The following is an 18,526-nucleotide window of genomic DNA, read 5'->3' on the forward strand; positions in this document are numbered from 1 at the left end:
TTCAAAAATATTCTTTTCTGACACTACTTGACCAATTGGTTTGCATGTTCCTTGGGGTATTCTGCATAGATTGATGTCGGGATTTTTGATCCACCAAAAAACTTGGCTGTCATTACTAAAAATGGAACATATGGTTCAGACATTAGTTTTTGCACATTATATCTCCAAAACCATTAGGTTTAGCCAAATTTTCATCATTGCTGAAATGATGTTTATTATAAGGCCAACAAAAGCCTCCAGGGATCAAACTTGCCAGACAATTCCTTGTAAGAGTTATTGCCCTTGAAAGGTGAAAATCACATTTTTTTTTTTAAAGTTTTCAGCCAATATCTTGAAAATTATAATAGATAAAAAGAAACTGTCAATTGCTGAAATGAACTTTATGATAAGTTCTGCCAAAGTCAAAATTGTTGGACAACTCCTTGTTAAATTTATTGCCCTTGAAAGGCAAAATTTAACAAGGTGAACGATTCAGGCTCCTGGGAGCCTCTTATTTGTTTGTTTTAACAAACATTTTAAAAGATTCCTTTTCGGACTTTATTTATGCAAAAACGGTGGTTTTCTGTTTTCAAACTTCAACTCATAAACCGATGCAGCAATTTCAAAGAAAATTTTGTGATACGTTGATATAAAACCCCCTTTCAGTTTTGACATTTGTGATTTTAGGATTTAGAGTTAGAGGACTTAATTCATTGAAAATGGGGAATTTCACAGTTTTTAGACAGTAACTCAAAAATCATGAAAAACATAACTATAAAGGAGACTGTACGTTTTTCATTTTTCCAAGTAGTTTATGTGGACATTACAATAAATATATAAGTTTGCCAAATAATCTTTCAGGGAATAAGCAAGGATTTTAAAGAACCTTGGATTCCTTGATTTATCTTTTATATTTCTATTTTAACTGCTTGGAATAAGTAACCTTTGATAGTTTGACTTTGTGGGAAGTACTAAAGAGTCCCCAATTGGCTATTTTCCCTTCGGTTGCCTCACAGAAATGATGCAATATTTACTCCATTCTGATTGGTTGATTAATATCATCAGGGCACACACCTCCGGAAGTCCGTTTCAAGGTCACGTTTTATCAAATCAAAACAACTGTAACAAACGACAACAGGTTGCTGTTGGTGTTGGAAGTAATCGAGGACAGTAAAATTTAGCAATCAAAATGTTGCGATCTTTATCAAGTGAATTTTTTCGTTCTGCTCTAAAGGCAGATTTTAACCAATGTCTTTCAAAATCAGGTAGAATTTTGACTGGCCGTACGTTCTCCACTGATGCAGAATTCGATGATGACAGTCTGACCTTTTCTCAAACTGTGGACAAGTTTTTCGATAAAGCAGCAACTCTTGTAGAGGACAAACTTGTTGATAACATGAGGGGAAGAATGTCTAAAGAAGACAAGCGAAAGAAGGTCAAAGGGATCTTGAAAATTATCAAGCCTTGCAATCACATGGTAGAGATAACATTTCCATTGAGACGTGACAATGGAGAGTATGAGATTATTGAAGCTTGGAGAGCTCAGCACAGTCAACACAGAATGCCATGCAAAGGAGGTAATTATGCATTAAAATGCCTTCCCTATTTTATTCTTTGTTATTAATTTGTCTTATTCATTTTATTTATTCCACTGTTTCAAACATTTGCTCTTTTGAGTATCCCCACGTTATTATTGTTAATTGTTGAATACCTATACTGCATTGGCTGGAACATTTCATCATATGGGTGGTTTCATCCTGTTTCTCCTTCTCACTTGGTTGTTTTGCATAAGTGGTTTTGCATTATAATATAAATGTAGAACATGTTATACTATTTGGTCATATCCAATACATTATCACAAAAAATATAACTGAGAAATAAATCAAATTAATTTTTATTTTATAAAGTAGTCTACAAGGTGCTCTAAAATCCTTGCTTGTTTAAAAGGATACAACAAAAGCTAAGGACCAGTAAATGGAACAGAAAACTTCCTTCCTAAACTCTGTATTATATATTTGATTATTGTTTTTAGCCCAAAAAATTGATAGTTATAGATATTGATCATGACACTTGTCTGTTTATGATGTCATCAGTATGTCTTAGGGTAGAGCAACATAAGAAATGTCAATACATTTGCTTTCAACCTATCAGTTTTGATTAACAATGTGACACACTCACACGACAACCAATTACAACAGCAATTTTTTACATAACTTTTTCATGTCACATCCCATGGCATGATATCCCAAAACATTAAGCCATCAAAGTAGTAGAAAGAACTAAAAAATCATAGAAAATAAAAGATATTTTACTTCAGTACAATAATTTGATGACAAATAAATGTATGCAGTATAAAATCATAATGTAATTTGCAATCAATGCTGCAACAAAGATCAATTAAAAAGACAGAACATGATAAAAACAAGTGGCTGAAGATACATTTTCATTTCTTTAGGAACTTTTTATATTTTTATTATTTGAAGTATGATAACTACATTGAATACTGAAATATATAATGCCAAGCAGCTGAAAGCAAACAAGTTCTTGTTAATGCAAAACTATCCTGTTGTAAAATAAGTATAAGGTGAACACACCTGGATTGGTACTAGCTTTATATGCCTTGAGTCTTTAGAGACTTGGAAATTAATATCCAATCAATTAAGTCAGCTAATTTCACTTTTAATGGTTGAAAGTTTCTCCTGTGCACATATTAGTAATAACCATATTATCACTGGTAGGTGTTTAGATGTTTAAATTTCTTTTATTTAAGGTAATTAGTAAATCATAAATAGGATTAATAATGCACTGAAAAAAAACTAATTGTATGCAAAGTCATGACTAAATATTTATCTTGACATACAAACTTTCATGTTCAAGGTATATTTGTGATGGTTTTGTGTGCCTGAAGTACCAAAGTACAATCATATATGAGTATTATTATCATTTAACCATTGTCGCAGGTATAAGATATAGTCCATTGGTGAATGAAGATGAAGTTAAAGCTTTGGCCAGTCTTATGACTTACAAATGTGCTGTTGTTGATGTTCCATTTGGTGGTGCCAAAGCCGGAGTTAAGATCAACCCACAAGATTATTCAGAGAAAGAGTTGGAGAAGATCACAAGAAGGTTGGCTGTTGAGTTGGCAAAGAAAGGATTCATTGGTATTTCTGCTGTTTCTAATTATATTTTAGATAATATGAGATACAAAAATGTAGAACACTAAGAAAGACCACAGTATTAATGAAGGAAAAACTACAACGAAATTTTCATAACTACATTTAATTTAATGGAATCACTGATCTCACTTCTTGCTCTGTGTGGCTCTTGCCAGTTCTTGAAGTGTTAATTTCCTCTATTTACTCTTTATTTACCATAATCATGATAGTGATGAAAATATTGGACAGACATGACAACAAAATGTAAATTGTGGACTGCATCATTCCCTTTCAGATTACACAACTTATGCTTTAGATACCATTAAATTAACTTTTCAAAATGCATTTAGTAAAATGTTTATTTAAAGAAATATTGACTATGCACTAAAATTACTTATTTATTAACTCAGATATGTGTCAAATAACATGCAATGTAACTTACTTGGTTTTGAAACTTTATGTTTAAATTTTAGGTCCAGGAATAGATGTACCTGCCCCTGATATGGGTACTGGTGAAAGAGAAATGAGCTGGATAGCAGATACATATGCAAACACACTAGGTTGGTAAAAAAAATCTATCATAAATGTAAATTTAATTCATGAAGATGAAACAGTAATAATTTGAATTATATAACTTGTAAGGAAAATCTTTAGAAAATGTATGCATAATTTTTTTTTTCACCCATTTAATGTAGTTTTACTAAAAGTTCCTAATAGTCTCACATGCCTCATTGTTTTTAATTCTTATGCAAATATTTTATATTTGCTTGTGTCATACTACTGGTGTTCTGATGGTAGTTTATTATTCATGAAGTTTCATATTTGTCATCACTGACATTCTCACTTTTAACTATGGTGTTTTAAACATGAAATAGTTCTTAAATAATTTTTGAAATCAATTTATTATGCTGACAAGGTGATTTTAGGTTGAATTCAATATTCATACAGTGAAAATCAAATTTTCCTGTCAACTACCTAAAATAGGATATGTTTGTTTTATCCTTTTACAGGGTATCACAATATAAACTCTCACGCATGTGTCACCGGGAAACCAATATCTCAAGGAGGAATCCATGGAAGGATTTCTGCTACTGGTAGGGTAGGTAAAACTCAGCTTACAATATTTGCTTTTTTGTAGGCTACAATGACATGAACTCCTCAGCCTGCATTACTGGAAAGCCCATCACACAGGGTGGTATTCATGGTAGGACATCAGCTACTGGAAGGGTATGTGTAGAGTAATTTTCAGGTGAATATGTAAGTGTGAAATTAGTCATAGGTTATGACGTCCCAATAATTCAAAGTATTGTGATGTCATAACTTAGGACTAATTTTACACTTACAAACTTTTGTTAGAAGAACTGCAAAGTTTTGTTCAAGTTGCATTTAAAAAGTTTAAGCACTGCAAGTCAGATCATTGCAGAATAATATTCCTTTATATTGGAAAGGAGTTCCTTTGGCCAAGTAATTATCTTACATAATTGAAGTTCAGTAGTAATTTCTGATTGACAGTCAACAAGCATAGCAGTTTTAATTAATTTAATGATGTTTTCCTTAAAAATGTACTTTTATACATGTATGGAGTATATGAATACTTCATGTTATTGTTTCATTCAATTTTGATCAGTATAGAAACCTCTGTACTTTCTTTTTACAATATAGTTGTATTTTTATTGTAGTTATTTTCCTACTGTGTGAAAATTGTGACTTTTAGAAATAATCTATATACATGAGGACATGGTTTTTGTATAGTATTTATGAATTTCCAATAAAAAAAAAAACCTTTACAAGGGCTATTACAGTTTTCATTGTATTAAACTTAGCGAGGTGATTATTTTACAGTAGAGAGAAGAGAGGATTTTGTAAATCTTTTATATCTCCATTTTAATCATTTACAAATCTTGTGATGATGTTTAATCTTCACTTCTTAAAATTGGGAAGTTTGGACCATATTTTCCTTCGGAAATGGAGTTAAAATTCTGGTTTGAAAATCACTGTTGCAAGTTGATATCAACAAAAGAATAAAGAAAAGTGTTTTAGAGATGATTGTACTTGTAGACTATTATATCTTAATGATACAATTTATCGTGTTATTTTTTAGGGTGTATTTCATGGCATAGAGAACTTCATTATGGAGGCAAGCTATACCAGTATGATTGGTCTGACTCCAGGGTTTAATGATAAAACATTCATTATCCAAGTAAGTGTTCTGATAGTTGAATATTATTTTAAAACATAAGTGAAAAAGAGTATGTCTTGTAAACACCATTAATCATGACTGTAATCAAAGACACTGAATAGGTGGAAACCCTTAAAAATTTATCCTACCAGTAAAGGTGAATCTGTCCAAACTGCATACATTGAATCTTTCAACTTGAAAAACTCTTAAATAGAGACTACATAATTTTTTCTAAGATCTAAATTAAAAGTCTATACATAAGATTTGATTGTAAATTGTAGGGTTTTGGTAATGTAGGTCTACACACCATGAGATACCTTCACAGAGCTGGAGCTAAGTGTATTGGTGTCAAGGAGATAGACTGTAGTATATACAACCCTGAAGGCATTAGTCCCAGAGAGCTTGAAGATTATAAAATTGTAATTGTATATAAAATATAATATTGCTCTGCATGAATTCATTTTATGATCTCTGTTACTTATCAACTTGTATTTAACTTCTTAAATTATCATATGTACATGTTTATGTTATTAAGTCCAAAGGTGGGTTAGATAAAATGTCAAGAAAATTTACACAAGTTGAAACTTGATATTAGATGGATGTAACTTGTAAAAGGATGAAAATTGAACAGTTTCCTCCTATTGTTACTTTTTCTAGACATCTAGATGGCTTTTATCACTTCTTTACGCTTCTTTACACTTCTTGTCACTAATTAGTGATATCAGTATTGCTTAGTATTTGTACTTCAAAGCTTCTTGGAAAAGCCAGAAAGGCCTACCCTTATGGCATTTTGGAAATGAAAAAAAAGTATCTGGATTTAAATGATAATTGAATACCGTATAATAAATATTTTAGTGAAAAAAATACAAAAATACCAAACTTTGTATGGGAAGATCAGAAAGATATGACTTCCTGTTAGACCAAAATAAGGCTCTCAGCGCTTCTAAGCTATGACTTCAGTTCGCATTAAATACCGTTATTGTCCTCTATTAAGGCCATTGCATGAAAGTTTGACACTTTAATGCAGAAAAAGAATTATGTACATGTAATTGATAAACCTACAAAATATTGTAAATATATAATAAATTCATCTTTTTATTCTCTAAAGAGAAATGATGTGATTGTATGCAGCTCATGAGTTCATAATAAATAATGGTATCTCACTGTTTTATGCAAAAATATATATACACATGTATATATATATTGTTAGGAAAATGGAACATTGAAAGGTTTCCCAGGAGCTACAGAGTATGATGGTGATTTGTTGTTAGAAAAATGTGACATCTTAGTTCCAGCTGCCAGTGAACGACAACTTACCAGAGAAAATGCACATCAAGTACAGGCAAAGGTACTTGTAAATTTGATTTGAAATTAGTTATAGTTTCAGTAATTAATTCATATGAAAATCTGTAAAGCAACTTATTTTTTGCTTATTTCATTAGCATAAAAATATTGCAAAAACAAATTACCGCGAATAAGTCCTCTGTATAACAGAATACATTTTTGAGAGAGAGTTAGATGTGGAATGAAACAGTGTGAAATTTGTTTGACATCATTGACATGGAAATAAGTATATGAGTAAAAAATTGGTTTGCAGTATGTGATTTTTAGAATAGAAGTTCATTGAAGTAGTGAAAACTTTGCTAATTGTTTTAAAAAATTACTCTTTGTATATTTATGTACGGAAGTATGATGTATGAATGAAGCATATTTATATTCGATATGAGTAAATAATGAAGGGAATATTATCTAATTAAATTTTATTTTTATACATAGATTATAGCTGAAGGTGCCAATGGACCAACCACAATGGGTGCTGACAAAATCTTCCTAGACAGAAACATTCTTGTTATCCCTGTAAGTACTCTGTTGCTTGGTTTAAAATGATTTTTTGGTATGTTTTGTTATTGGCTCGGGTTTGAAATTGGTTTATTTCCCCATTTAAAGATGCTTTGATCCTTTTCAGTAATAACATTAATTATTTTTCATTTATTCTAACACCATAATACATGTACCAATGTACAGTGAACATACAATATTTTAGATTCCTTTTGGTTTGCAAAACAGTATAATTTGTGCATAAAAAGTGTAATGTAATCATAACATTCTAGAACATGTACATAAATATAATCACTACATTCTTTGACTTTTACATCAATGCAATCACTACATGATAAGACATGTACATCGATGTAATCAATACATTCAAGGACATGAACATCATTGCAATTATTACATTCAAGAAAATGTACTGTAAGAGTAATCAAGGGAACCAAGGTTATAGCGGTAATCAAAAGAATGTAATCCAGGGACAAAGACCAGATATGCAAAACAGACATACACAACAAAGAACATAAAGTAACTAAAATTATACATACAAAGTAACAAAAGTAAATGAGCAACTCGGACTCCACTAAAAACTGGGAGCAAGGACCAGGTGCACCGGTAGAGTAAGCATCCTCTGCTTTTCTAGAAACACCCGCAGAGTTGCTCATAAAAAGTCAAGTCTGGGGTAGACAAACGAGGAAAGGAAAACTATGACCCGTTGAATAAATCAGTTTTCATGGTGCTGATGGTAAACGTAGTAAACGTAGTTATTTTCGTGGTGTACTAATTTTTACTATTTTCAAGGTGAACAGATAGCTGTGAAAATTAATATCCGCGAAATTGATTTCTAATATTATACTATTCTAGGACATGTATATCATGATTATACAAAACTCTTCTCCTCTTATACTACTTGTCCAATTAGAACCAAACTGGGTATGAATGTTCTTTGGGGTATCATGCATAGAACTGATGTGGGGATTTTTGATTCGTCGAAAAAACATGGCTGCTGTGACTGAAAATAGAATATAGGGGTCAGACAGTGTTTTTTTGCATATATCTCCAAAAACTGTCAAGTTTAGATCAATACTGATGTGAGTAAAAGTGTTCAGCATGATGAGATCTATTTGTGGTCAAATTTTGGTTTATTCCGTCTAGCCATGTTGGAGTTATTGCCTTTTTTCAATGATTTTTGCTTTTCTCATGTTATTTCTTTCAGATATCTTCTCCTCTGACACTACTTGACCAAGTGAAACCAAACTTGGTATTTAATGTTTCTTTGGGTATCCTGCATAGAACTAATGTTGGAAGTTCTGATCCGTCGAAAAAAATGGCCGCTGTTACTGTTACTAAAAATATAACATAGGGGTCAGACAGTAGTTTTTTTGCATATATCTCCAAAACCGTTAGGTTTAGATAATGTTATTTCTTTCAAAAATCTTCTCCTCTGACATTATTTCATCAATTGGAAACAAACTTTGTATGGATGTTCATTGATGTATCCTGCATAGAACTGATGTGGGGATTTTTGATCCGTTGAAAAACATGGCCGCTGTTATTAAAAATAAAACATAGCGGTCAGACAGTAGTTTTACACATATATGTCCAAAACCATTAGTTTAGCCAAATTTGTTCAGTAGCTGAAATGATCCTTATTATTAGGAGTACAAAAGTCTTCAGGGATCAAAGTTGTCAGATGACTCCTTGTAAGAGTTATTGGTCCAATGCGAACAAATTGTGCTCCTTTACTTTCTGACCTATTCCTTCACTCTTATGAGGCTGACTTTATAGCTGATCTGATCAGAAAGAAAGAATATCGTTTGGCTAGATCCTTCAATCTCAGTTTCCGCTATATAGATGACATATTATCTTTAAACAATCCTAATTGTGGGGATTTGATACATCGCATTTACCAAAAAGAACTTGAGATAAAAGATACTACAGACACTGTGAAGTCAGCCTCTTAGCTTGACCTACACTTAGAAATCGATGGTAAAGGAAAACTATTGACCAAACTTTATGACAAACGTGATGACTTTCCATTCAGAATTGTCAACTTTCTTCATCTGTGGCAACATCCCTTCAGCACCTGCGTATGGAGTGTTCATATCACAACTCATACGCTATGCCAGAGCTTGCCGAAACTACACAGACTTTTTGTATCGCACTAGAACTCTAATAACAAATAGGCTTCTGGAACAGGGTTATGTTGCTACAAGATTGAAGTCATCACTACAGAAGTTCTATGGTCGTCATCATGAACTCGTGGATCGTTATGGTGTATCTGCACCATGAAAACTGATTTATTCAACGGGTCATAGTTTTCCTTTCCTCGTTTGTCTACCCCAGACTTGACATTTTATGAGCAACTCGGCGGGTGTTTCTAGAAAAGCAGAGGACGCTTACCCTACCAATGCATCTGGTCCACGCTCCCAGTTCTTAGTGGAGTCTGAGTTTTTGTTACTTAATATGTATGATTTTAGTTACTGTATGTTCTTTGTTGTGTATGTCTGTTTTCCATGTTGGTTCTTTGTCCATGGATTACATTCTTTTGATTACCGCTATAACCTTGGTTCCCTTGATTACTATTGCACTTGAAAGGGGAAAAATGATATTTTTTTTTACAGTTTTCAGTCAATATTTTGAAAACTATGATTTATTAAAAAAAAACTTTCAGTTGTTGAAATGATCCTTATGATAAGTCCTACCAAAGACTTCTTGAGTCAAAATTGTTGGACAACTTCATGTTAAATTTATTGCCTTTGAAAGGCAAAATTCAACCAGGTGAGCGATTCAGGCTCCTGGGAGCCTCTTGTTGTAATCACTGCATTCTAGGACATTACCATCTTGTAATCATTACATTCTATGACTTGTTCATCAATGTAATCATTACATTCTAGAACATGTGCATCAGTATGATCACTATGTTCTAGAAGATGTACATCTTCCCTACTATGACATGTATTACTTTCTAAGAAAAACATCAATGTAATTTTTAATTTTTAGGATATGTATATCAATGCTGGTGGTGTAACTGTATCATACTTTGAGTGGCTAAAGAACTTGAACCATGTCAGTTATGGTAGACTGACCTTTAAATATGAGAAAGACTCAAATTACTACCTCTTGGGTAAGGCTTTTGACTGTACCAGATCAGTTTTTAAAATACTACCTTTGCAAGGACTTCAAATTGTTTTCCTTCATGTTAATATAGAATATTCTTCAGGATATTATTTATGCATTAACCCTATATCACTCTTTATCCTGTATATGATCTCGGATTATTGCCTGGTTCATACAAAAAAAATGTTTTCTCAAAATTCTTGGATTTTCCATCAAAATTTCTTTTTCAAGTATTCTGATTAGTTGAATTTTTAGCTGTAGAAGAATTTGAAGAAATAATTTCAAACTGAGATATATTTGTTTTATGAAAGTTGGTCCTGTAGTGTATTTTGTGTCATTACCCCAATCCTTTCCACAATTCATTAATTTTTGCTTTATATTGAAATACAGAAAGTGTGCAAAAATCTTTAGAGAGGAAGTTTGGCAAGCAAGGAGGCACCATACCAGTGTTACCATCTGATGAATTTGAAAAGAGAATTTCCGTAAGTTTGAGTTGTTGGTTTTGCAGTAACTGATGCAGAGGTAGATGAAAAAAACTATCAAGCAATGTCAGAGGAAAAGGGGCAATAGAGGCTCTCATTTGCATGAAATACATCTAAATCATAAAGTTTTGAAAGAGATAATTGGGAATTTCGAGACTTGAATGCATAACAAAGGAGAAAAGATATTAAAAAGACTTCCAATAATTCTTGCATAAAAAGGACAAAAAAATTGCTTGGACTTTACCAAAATTCAAATATTCTGTCAATTTTGTACTTTTTGCCAAGAAATTGATGTCTACACCCAGGAAGCAATGTAATATTTAGGGCATAAATTCATTATGAAAAAGTTTATCATTCTTGAAAATGTATAGTTACTTGGGTGTAAATATGTCTGGAAAAAAAAACATCAAAATTTACAATTCTCATCAGTTTTTAGCTCACCTGGCCAAAGGAAATGATCCTTATGATAAGTCCTACCAAAGTCTTCTTGAGTCAAAATTGTTGGACAACTCCTTGTTAGCTCACCTTGCCTAAGGCCATGTTAGCTATTGCCATCACTTGGCATCTGTTGTAGTCATTATTAACAATTTTTCAAAAATCTTCTCCTCTGATACTACTTGACCAATTGGAACCAAGCTTGGTATGAATGTTCCTTGGGGTATCCTGCATAGAACTCTTTTGGGGATTTGTGATCCTTTGAAAAACATGGCTGCTGTTACTGTTACTAAAAATAGAACATAGGGGTCAGACAGTAGTTTTTTTGCATATATATCCAAAACCGTTAGGTTTAGCTAAATTCTGAGTGGGGTTAAAATGTTCAGTATGACCATATCTATGTGTGGTCAAATTTTTGTTTTAATCCATTTTGCCATGTTGGAGTTATTGCCCTTTTTCATTGTTTTTTGCTATTTTTAATTTATTTTCTTACAAAAATCTCCTCTGACACTACTTGACCAGTTGGAACCAAACTTGGTATGAATGTACCTTGGGACTGTTGTGGAGATATTTGATCTGTCGAAAAACATGGCTGCTGTTACTGTCACTAAAGATAGAACATAGGAGTTGGACAGTAGTTTTTCAAATATATGTCCAAAACTGTTAGGTTTAGATAAATTCTGGGACGTGTAAAAGTGTTCAGCATGATGAGATCTATCATTGGTCAAATTTTGGTTTTAATCCATTAAGCCATGTCGGAGTTATTGCCCCTTTTCAATGTTTTTTGCTATTTTTAATGTTATTTCTTTCAAAAATCTTCTCCTTTAACACTACTTGACCAAGTGAAACCAAACTTGTTATGAATGTTCCATAGGGTATTCTGCATAAAACTGAAATGCGGATTTTTGATCCGTCGAAAAACATGTCCTCTTTTACTAAAAATAGAACATAGGGGTCAGGCTGTATTTTTTTCGCATATTTTATCTCCAAAACCGTTAGGTTTAGCCAAATTCTTTCAATTGCTGAAATGATCCTTATTGTAAGGCCTAAAAAAGTCTTTAGGGATAAAAGTTGTCAGACTTCTCCTTGTAAGAATTATTGCCCTTGAATGGTGAAAAATTACCAGGTAAGCAATTCAGACTCCTGAGAGCCTCTTGTTGTTAAATGACATATAATTGTGGCACCATTATGACATCATTACAATGAACTAATGCCATAAAACATTCTTTTTCCTAATATTTAAACATTTTACTATGTTTTGAGCATTTTGTATTTTATTACAACTAAGCTGATACTTATGGCAATATTCATAGCCTAATGCCTCTACACCTTTGCACTTCCAAATTCATGTTCATTATATTGGTTGTGTCAGCTAATGTTCATGTCATTATGTGAATGTAAAAATGTCATTTTATGCAAAACACTGTTTATTTCTAGAGACTAGTAAACTAGTACTAACATTTGTTAAATTACATGGAAATAATGCAACAACTTGTAGATTGTTTGAAGTTATTTAAAAGTCAGGTATAAACTTAGATTCAAGAGTTTGGTATATATTTGATACACAGTATACATATATTTTTCTAGAACAAGCTTGTATTGTTATTACTGACTATAAATAAAAAACACTGCATTACAACATAAAACTTCACATACCTGTAGGGACGATTATTGTGTTTTTACTTGGATCTAATGGACAATTTTCTCTATCAGTTAAGTACTGTTAGAAAGGAAATTATTGCTAGAAGTTATTAATACAGGTTTCATTTTTTTTTAAGAAATGTGTCTTTATTTTGTAAAGATGATCGCAAGAATGTATAATTGACAATGGTAATACAGAAATTTTGTGAAAATAACTGTCTCAATGGTCAGTATGATAAACAAGTGATGTCATGAATACTTCATGCCTTCAGTTAGAACAAATAATAATTTTATTTATAGTAACGACTGTTTGTCTTTTGACAGGGAGCTTCAGAGAAGGATATAGTACACTCAGGATTAGAATACACAATGGAGAGATCTGCCAGGGTATGTTTCTAAAACAAAACAAGTGAAATTTATTGTTGTGACCTATGGTTATCTTAGAAATTAGTTGCAATCGATACTTTTGACACAAGTGTATGATTATATATATTGATTAGAAGTCATCTTAACCATTAGACCAGAGTTTCCACGTTATTTATTGAATACCCATGAGTCGTCTTGAGCTGACATTTTTCGTCCTGGTGGGGTTGTGGTCTCTTTGGCACATCCATTCTTATTACAGTCGAACCTCGATGTATCGAACACGGATTAGTCAAAATCTTGGAGAACTTGAACTAATTACAAAGTTCCAGCAAAACTCCACTTACTCCAGTACAATTTTAATTCGGATGAATCGAAACCTCAGATAATTCAAAGGGTAATCAATCAGTCCCCTCGATAGGACTTTGAGGTTAATTAACCCTGATGTTTTGAAGTCAACTAATTAGTCGGAAAACTGATTGCTTTATTACAAACCATGATCAATATGTGTTTTAACAACGATTAGCGTGGCTTTTAAAATTAATTTGTTGACACTTTTTATGACTTGATTTGTTTATTCAATTAATTTAAAATTGCATGTGTAGTGAAAAGAAACGAATTTTGTTAATCACAAGTCAGAATTCACACTAACAGTGATATCGGATATATTGATATTTTGAAAAATACAGATGAATTGTAATGGTATCTGACTATTTATTGAAACATCAAACAGACGATAGTAAGAGTAACGACTACATTCCTTTCGCTAGTGAATTTGAAATTTTATCGCAGTAATATAGAGCACATGGTGTGATGATACTCCTGATTGTGAGTCAAACAAAGCAGCAAATTACACTGAAATGCTCGGTGCCATTCAGTAAAAATGATGCTAATGCAGAAACAATCATGGACCAAACTACTAGTATTACTCGAACCTCGGATAATTCGAACATTTTTGCATGGTCCTTTTAACTTCGACTTAACAAGGTTCGACTGTATGTTGTTCACAACGTTGTGGTTCACTCCTTTGTTTTTACCTCGATGAGCAATCATAGGGTGCTTCTAGAAAAGCAGAAGATGTTTACCCTACTGGCACACCTGGGTCATAATCCCAGTTTTAAATGGAGTCTAGATTGCTCATTCATTTTTTAGTTATTTTGTGTTATTTATGATGTTTTGTTTATATTCCAGGTCTGGTCCTAGTCCCTGGATCATTATATCATGTTCCCCATTCTAACCATGGTCTCTTTGCTTTTATCTATGTTGTCTATTTTGGTGGTCTTGTCCTAGTCCCTGGATATATATCTTGTTCCTTGTTCTAAGCATGTCTGTTTACATTAACTTTTCTATTTATGATTAATCAAATATAAAGATAATTGTTTTCCAGAAGGAAATGCATCATTTTGAAAAAAAAACATTTTCAAAGGTACTTGTTATTGAAATTTTCAATAATTAACAGAAATCAGTTATAGACAAGATTGTTTCTATTATTTAGAATATAATGAAGACTGCCATGAGCTATAACCTTGGATTAGACCTGAGAACAGCAGCTTATATTATGTCTGTAGAAAAAATCTTCAAAGTCTACGAAGAGGCTGGACTTACATTTACATAAACTTAACTATAGTATAATTGTCTCTGTTGAATGCTGGATGGATGATCATTGAGTATCAAGATTACTTTTGTTATAAATTTTTGGGGCAATATTTGTAATTTGATACTGTTATTGGATATTATTGAAAATTTAAATCAGTTTTTAGTTTTAGCTTTTTGATTCACTATAATTATTACATGTATTATGTTTGAATCTCCATCTATATTTAGTAATGGTACATGTAGGTACCCCTTTAAAGTAGCTTTTTATTGATATTTTTGTTTAGTAGCTGAACTTTGAGCTTAATAATTCTACATCAGTTTGGAAATATTAACATAATATTATATTATGCAATGAGTGTATGCAGGAATGTTATTCATAGTAAATAAAACAAATTGACTATAGTAAACTTGAGCAACGATCAAAGACCTATTAAAGGCATATTTTTATTTATTATGGAAAAAATACTAAACAAATATTTCTTATCACTACCTATTAAACTTATTAAGAAAGTAACGTGAAAATTATAGTCTTCTGTCCTTTCATATTAGTTTTTTTGTTTGTTTATTATATTTGTTCTTTTTTTTTTTTCATTTCATGGGTGCTTGATTTGTTATGTTCATTTATAGTGAATAAGCTACATGTATTTATATAAAAAAAAAGGCTTGTATGTTTGAAAGATCAAAGATACGTGTGATAAATTTTTATGATTGGACATTCTTTGTACCCCACCACTAAAATGATACTTTATTCCCTTTTTTCCTACCATACATAAGGACGAATTGTTTGTACTCTTTCCTAGGATGCTGTGTTTATTGTCCATGTATATTGTTACAAATCCCTGACTGAATTGTAAGTTTGGAATGTTAAACTTTTTAGATGTAACATTTTTCTATATACTGATTAATTTTATGATTAGTGCTGATGATAAGGTTTTTTCCCCATACAATTATGCATCTTTTTTAGAAAGCAGAGGCTTAATAATCAGTCCATTCACTGGCTTTTAGCCTTTATTAATTTGTTTCACCTCATGAATTATGTTTGACTTGATGGATATGAAACTTGCACATGTGTCTTATATCAATAGAGGCATTTAGTTCTAGGTCTCACACCTTTTGCTCTTGCATCACTCAGGGAAGATGATATTTGCTGTGTTTGTATAATGGTTTGTTTTATTTTTTTGAAATAAATTATACAACACTTACATGATGATGATGATGATGATGATGATGATGATGGTATATATTAATAGTAATAATCAAATTAACAAGAGTTAAAAGTGATCATAATTCTTCTAAGGTACATTTACTTTTGATTAAATTTTTTTATGCTTTTTTTAGTAAATGCCAGATATATTGATGTAATCTAGGTAACACACTTTCTTATTGGATAAAACATTTTGTCCATCGTCTCATAGAACAAATTTTACATCATTAGATTCTCTTAAGCTTCATATAAATATATTGTGGGTTATTAGAACTTGTTTATTGTTTATTATGGATTGAACTTGGAATATTTAAGTCATTTAGAAAGCCTTGTTGTATAGTAGTTAAGTCAATACTAATTCATTATCTCTCTCAATATTACCCGTTGTCATTATATGTTGGTTGTTTTCAAGTTGTAATTATATATATTTAAATGAGATTGAAGTGTTAAATTCAAATATGTTTTGATCCATTATCTGCACAACATAGTGCTATTGTGAAATCTATCAATTTGCAATATTGACGTGATTTTAGGGAAAAGCATTGAGATTTCACTGATGTAGTCCATGTAAAAATTTACTTGTTATTTATTCTGAATAGTTCATAGAAATGTATCACTGTTAACCTTTCAATATGAAAGCTAGAAAAGTCTGTCATCGTAAAAAAAAAAGTCACATTTTACATTTTATAACAAAAATTGAACTATTTGCAAAATAATTTCAAAAAGTTAGATCAGTTTTTGTCAAATTTATGTGCTTCCCTTTACTACTATTTTTTTGCACTTGTATGAAATGTATTTAAAAGTCACCTAAAGCATTTTTTTACCTCTTACTACTGAAAATGAACCTGCTGTGAGAGATTTTATTGATGTATATGTTTGCTATAAATCCAGAAACTGTCCAATTAATGTGTTATTTCCAATGCAGCTGATTTTAGTAATAAATAATATCAGAAAAATATTTACATAATTTTTATGCTTACCATGCTTGCAATGTATATATATATATTTATCATGATTTGACATTTCATAAACGGAGTTTGTTTATTTGATGAAGATTTTGCCAATCAATCTAGATCATCTACACAGTTTGCATGGCCTGATCTTAAAGACATAGTACTGAGAACTTCTAAAATAGATATGCTTTAAGTCAACAACATATGGCTTACATTTTTTTAAACAAGAAATACTGTGAGCAAGCTCACAAAGAGAAAACCCCTCATTTCAAAAGCACTTAATGTATAACCCATATAAATAAAATTTTCTCCCTTTGGAGTCCTTGGACAGTAAATATATTCCTTCATGCACATCTACATATGATGCCCAACCTATACTTAAAATTCATTTAAGAGTTGTTTTCAAGGTTTTAACATGTAAAACACTTAAACAGTTATTATATTCCTTCATGCACATCTTAGATTTACATATGATGTTCAATATTCCTGTAAAATTTCATCAAAATTCCTTGAGCAGTTTAGGAGGAGTTGTACTGAATACAAGAAATGTGAACAGATGGACAGGCAGACAGGGTGATTCTTACATACCCCAAAACTTAGTTTGTGGGGTATAATAATATTAATTTTTAAATCCTACCCTTAATAGCTATCACCTGTTTCATCTTTTTACTCGATTTCTCCATTTCTATTTGGTTTAATACCAAGATATTGGGTATATTGCTTTCACGTGATGATTAGTACCGTGTTTCCTCTTTCCAGGTTCCTAATCTATTTTCTGTTTACCGTTCCAATTCAAAATTTTTTAGGTGATGCTTAAAGAAAATATATATAACAATTTCTCTGCTTCTATTTGAGGGAATGCTTAGATATTAGGTATTTTGGTTTTGCATGATAACTTCTACTGTGTTTCTTTTTCCAGGTTTGACAGAACTGGTTGAAGTGGGGTATTCTTAGCATGATGTAGCATGCAACATCTTGTTCTTCTAGCTCACCTGTCCTGCCATTACTTGGCCTCCCTGATCTGTCTATAAACTTTTAAAAATACATTCTTTTTGAACTACAGAGGGAATTTGATCCTAACTTTGCACCAGTATTTTTAATGATACCAGTATGTTTTTTTTTTGAAATAGTGTCTTAGGTTTTGATTGGTCAAAAACATGGCTACTCTTAGTAAATCAAGGTGGATATACAGATTTTAACTAATATCTGAACTAATGTAATACATGAAATGATGAAATGATCCTTTTGATAAGGCCTACAAAAGTTTTAAATTGGTAAAAATTATAGAGCCTTTCCATATCAAAGTTACTGCCCTTGGAGTGCAAAAATGACCTTTTTTGCAGTTTTCAGCTACATGTAGTAACTTTAAAAAACAAAATAGAGAAAAACTGTCAACTTATAAAAATGGTAAAGTCTCCTAGATCAAAGTTGTATTAGTACACATACTCCATTTTAGATTTATTGAGTGATAAAAAAGGCTTTTAGGTCAATACTTCCAGAAAATAATTACAGATAAAAAAGAAGAAACTTTTTATTGATATAGTAGAAATTAATAGGAATGATGTTAATAGAAGTTTTGGGAAACAATC

The 18,526-nt window shown here is 31.5% G+C and overlaps 1 protein-coding gene across 2 annotated transcripts; it reads left to right on the forward strand.

Annotated features, from left to right (window-relative positions):
• The first annotated feature begins 1,038 nt into the window (after positions 1-1,038).
• Positions 1,039-16,942, forward strand: LOC148619252 (glutamate dehydrogenase, mitochondrial-like). 2 transcript variants are annotated; one of them, XM_088578935.1, is made up of 12 exons: positions 1,039-1,556; positions 2,940-3,140; positions 3,608-3,694; positions 4,273-4,361; positions 5,236-5,334; positions 5,595-5,732; positions 6,524-6,661; positions 7,090-7,170; positions 10,147-10,270; positions 10,654-10,745; positions 13,146-13,208; positions 14,680-16,942. In XM_088578935.1, the coding sequence occupies exons 1-12, from the start codon at positions 1,169-1,171 to the stop codon at positions 14,797-14,799; spliced, it is 1,620 nt and encodes a 539-aa protein (XP_088435061.1). In that variant the 5' UTR covers positions 1,039-1,168; the 3' UTR covers positions 14,800-16,942. The 2 variants fall into 2 exon arrangements, with proteins under 2 accessions (XP_088435061.1, XP_088435060.1); XM_088578934.1 differs by lacking the exon at positions 4,273-4,361 and adding an exon at positions 4,145-4,233 and having other exon boundaries at positions 1,074-1,556.
• The last annotated feature ends 1,584 nt before the right edge of the window (positions 16,943-18,526 follow it).

The sequence above is a fragment of the Perna viridis genome, chromosome 4, assembly GCF_037379345.1.
Source record: "Perna viridis isolate PV_CMFRI_1.1 ecotype Kerala chromosome 4, ASM3737934v1, whole genome shotgun sequence".
Taxonomy (NCBI): Eukaryota; Metazoa; Mollusca; class Bivalvia; order Mytilida; family Mytilidae; genus Perna; species Perna viridis.

What these genes read in the sequence shown, in the direction of transcription:
- LOC148619252 (XM_088578935.1), top strand. Translation starts at nt 1,169, where the DNA reads ATGTTGCGATCTTTATCAAGTGAATTTTTTCGTTCTGCTCTAAAGGCA. An exon ending in GGCAAAGAAAGGATTCATTG is followed by an intron (nt 3,141 to 3,607) that starts GTATTTCTGCTG and finishes TTTAAATTTTAG; the next exon opens with GTCCAGGAATAGATGTACCT. An exon ending in GGACATCAGCTACTGGAAGG is followed by an intron (nt 4,362 to 5,235) that starts GTATGTGTAGAG and finishes GTTATTTTTTAG; the next exon opens with GGTGTATTTCATGGCATAGA.